Source organism: Procambarus clarkii, chromosome 58, assembly GCF_040958095.1.
Source record: "Procambarus clarkii isolate CNS0578487 chromosome 58, FALCON_Pclarkii_2.0, whole genome shotgun sequence".
In the NCBI taxonomy this organism is placed as follows: Eukaryota; Metazoa; Arthropoda; class Malacostraca; order Decapoda; family Cambaridae; genus Procambarus; species Procambarus clarkii.
Genome location: NC_091207.1, coordinates 32409318 through 32413331, shown reverse-complemented (window position 1 = coordinate 32413331; position 4014 = coordinate 32409318). Strand labels below are relative to the sequence as shown.

At 47.1% G+C, this 4014-nt stretch overlaps 1 protein-coding gene across 1 annotated transcript; it reads left to right on the top strand.

The window, feature by feature from the left end:
* Positions 1–3038: 3038 nt before the first annotated feature.
* On the top strand, positions 3039–3563 carry LOC138353610 (tigger transposable element-derived protein 7-like). The gene has a single exon (XM_069306809.1). The coding sequence runs from the start codon at positions 3039–3041 to the stop codon at positions 3561–3563; it is 525 nt and encodes a 174-aa protein (XP_069162910.1).
* The last annotated feature ends 451 nt before the right edge of the window (positions 3564–4014 follow it).

Sequence of the window (4014 nt, the reverse complement as noted above, 5' to 3'; positions counted from 1 at the left end):
TGGGGAAACTAGTGCTATTCAGGGGTCAGGTCAGTCAGAATAAAGATGTATCTATTTGGGGAGATCAGTAAGGCCCGGCCCCCATGGAAACTAGAAGTAGTGCTGACTACTTGGCTACACAACAAGGTCAGTCTAGGGAATGATCAAGATCTCCTACACAGGAAGAACGATACTCTTATAATTCATGTACTTATTTATTAACCCCTTAACAGCCCCCATATACATTCACACCAATAACAATAATAATAATAACTTTATCACACTACCTTACGTTAAAAGCCTTGGTCCACATAAGCAGGATACAAGGTTTTACACTGAACCCAAGCTAGGGTAAAGCTCTACTACTGAATAACTTGAAGTTAGAGTCAGCTTTGGGTAGGGGACCACGTGGTTCCAATGGGACCCCCTTTAGAATAACTAGTAATATAAACCCTAAGAACACCTACTACACACAAAGTATACTACTCTACACATAGGACATGAGTATGCCAGACATGGAATATTAACTCAGTTGGTACTTATCTTGAACAAGACACAGAAATAAGGAAACGAAGAGGAAGGGTAGGAGGATCCTGTCCACACCACGCCAGCTCAGAAAAAGATGGAGTCTCAGTCTCCTTCCCCCCAGCTGCCGCCAGACTGCTCAACTAATCGTCCTGCAGCCCTATACCAAGTTTACTCAGGTTTACTTTACAAATGATTAGAGTATTAGTAAACATAGTTGGTGCCTATGTTATTATTTAATAATCAACCCCCAGCTCAGTCTTTAAATGCTCTTTGAGAAACAAGAATAGTCTTACGTCTGGCAGGGAAGATACAAACAAAGACACATCAAGTTGCGATTTACTACTCTAACGTAGCTTATTTAGTTAAATTTTGATCTCTGGTTTCCACTGAAGAATCCAGGGTCGTAACAGAGTTCGGGACTGCGTGTCCACCACAACCCCTATAGGGTCCGGGCCTGCGTGCCCACTACAACCCCTATAGGGTTCGGGCCTGCGTGCTCACCACAACCCCTGAAGGGCGAGTGCCTGTGCGCCCACCACAACCCCTATAGGGTCCAGGCCTGCGTGCCCACCACAACCCCTGTAGGTTGCAGGCCTGCGTGCCCACTACATCCTCTATAGGGTTCGGGCCTGCGTGCCCACCACAACCCCCTGTAGGGTAACGGCCTGCGTGCCCACAACAACCCCTGTAGGGTCCGGGCCTGTGTGCCCATCACAGTACCTGCAGGGTCCGGACCTGCGTGCCCACCACAACCCCTATAGGGTAGGGCCTGCGTGCCCACCACAACCCCTGAAAGGTGAGTGCCTGCGTGCCCACCAAAACCTCTACAGGGTCCGGGCCTGCGTACCTAAAACAACCACTGTAGGGTCCTGGTCCGCGTGCCCACAAAAACCCGTATAGGGTCCGGGCCTGCATGCACACCACAACCCCTATAGGGTACGGGTCTGCATGCCCACCACAACCCATATAGGGTCCAGCCATGCGTGCCCGTCACAACCCCTATAGGGTCCGGGCCTGCGTGCCCACCGAAACCTATATAGGGCCTGGGCCTGCGTGCCCATCACAACCCCTGTAGGGTCCGGGCCTGCGTGCCCACCACAACCACTATAAGGTCCAAGCCTGTGTGCCCACCAGAACCCCTGTAGGGTGAGGGGCCTGTGTGCCCACCACAACCCCTATAGGGTACGGGCCTGTGTTCCCACTACAACCCCTATAGGGCCCCGGGCCTGCGTACCCATCACAACCCCTGTTGGGTCCGGGCCTGCGTGCCCACCACAACCGCTATAAGGTCCAAGCCTGTGTGCCCACCACAACCCCTGTAGGGTATGGGAATGCGTGCCCACCACAACCACTGTAGGGTTAGGGTCTACGTGCCTGTTACGACCCTGGGTTCTTCAGTGGAAACCAGAGTTCAAAATTGAACTAAATAAGCTACGTTAGAGTAGCAAAACGCAACTCGATGTGTCTTTGTTTGTATCTTCCCTGCCAGACGTAAGACTATTCTTGTTTCTCATAGAGCATTTAAAGACTGAGCTGGGGGTTGATTATTAAATAATAACATAGGCACCAACTATGTTTACTAATACTGTAACCCCACGATTATCCGGGATTCAAACATCCGGAAAACGCCCTTATACGGCCAAAATCGCGAGCGGATAAAGTTATCACAATATCCGGCCAAAATAGCCACAGGGACCGGATTAAAGCAGGTTTAGTCGGATAAAATATTGGGGCCCGGTTAATTTTCTGCAGAAATTACACTATCAGGTCAGTCGCCCGGATAATCGTGCCTTTGTCCATATATGAAAACATGAGGCGGGCCATACGGTATTAATCCCGTCTGCCTCAGACTCGAGGCGCATGGTGTACGTGGGGGTGGGGTGGGTGGGTGGTGTCGGGAGAGAGGGGAGCGTTGGGAGGAACCACCTGGGGGGATTAGGGGGGGGATGACTACAGTACAGTAATTACTATCAATTTTAGAACAATTCATCATAGCCAAAATCAAAAGAAATACTAGTAATTATGTAATAAAAAATTCCATACAAGTTTCCTAAAAACAATTTGCACAGGCTGAAGTTTCCTTCAAAAATATTTATATTTTTCTTCCTCCTGGCGGCCTACGTAACGTGCCTCCTCCCTGCCCCGACTGGACCCGTCCAGGCCTGGTCAAGCCATGTGCTCTCTAACCTCGTGTTACACCACAGTGCCGCGCCATTAGTGAAATATTTTTTTAAATAACTTTTTTATTTTCATAGTAACTTTGAACATTTTTGGCCAAGACTATGTCTGGTAGCAGCATGAATCGTTCTGGAGGTGGAAAGAGGAAGAAGGTTGTCCTAACACTTAAGGACAAGCTACGTGTTATACAACTTTGTGAACATGGTCGGTCGACCTCAAGTGTTGCCAAGGAATTTAATATTGGCACTAGTACTGTTTCTGATATAAGGAAACAAAAAGAGAAACTTATGCAATTCATTTCATCCTGTGCAAGTGAAGGTGCAAGCACTAGCAAAGGTTGTGGTAGAAAAACTATGAAAACTTCGACGCATGTGCAGTTGGATGAGGCTGTGTACAAGTGGTTTGCTCAACACCGCACAGCTGGCGTGACAATTCGCGGCCCAGAAAAACAAAATGCTGCAAGCAGATTTGCTGAAAGCCTTGGAATAAAGAATTTCGAAGCGAGTGAAGGGTGGGTTGCAAGGTTCAAGGGTAGGCACAATATTGTGAAGAGGAAAATTGTCGGTGAAAAACTGAGTGCAGATGAAAGCAGTGTAGAACCATTTAAACATAAATTACGAGAATATATTGTGGCAAATAATATATATTCGTATCAAATTTATAATGCAGATGAAACTGGGTTGTATTGGAGGAGTTTACCAGAAAAAACTCTAGCAATGAGGAGTGAGGGTTGTGTGCCAGGACGTAAGGTTTGCAAGGACAGGCTCTCAGCCATGATGTGTTCGAATGCCGACGGCACAGACAGAATCACGTGTGCAATTGTTGGAAATCTAAGAAACCAAGAGCCTTGCAACATTGCATGGACAGACTGCCAGTGAAATATTATAACTCAAAAAAATGCATGGTTTACACAGGAGATCTTTCTTTCCTGGTTTCATGACGTATTCTGCAGGGAAGTTCGTGCCTATCAAATTAAGAAACTTAAAATAAGGCCAAGCGAAGTTCGGGCTTTACTGTTGCTTGATAATGCGCCTGCCCACCCCAGAATTGACACGTTAATCTCACATGATGGCAAGATAACGTGTATGGCACTTCCTCCTAACACAACCTCTCTCATTCAGCCTATGGATCAGGGAGTTATCTGTGCTACGAAGAGGTTGTACACCAAAAAAATGCTAAACGAAGTTTTGGTGGTTTTGCCTCTTCCGGAAGATATTGAACTCGGTGTGGATAACAGGGCTAAAAAAAACCTTCAGAATTTGAAGAACTATACAATCAAGGAAGCCATCTATAACTGGGCCAAGGTGTGGAGTGAATTAAAGGAATTGA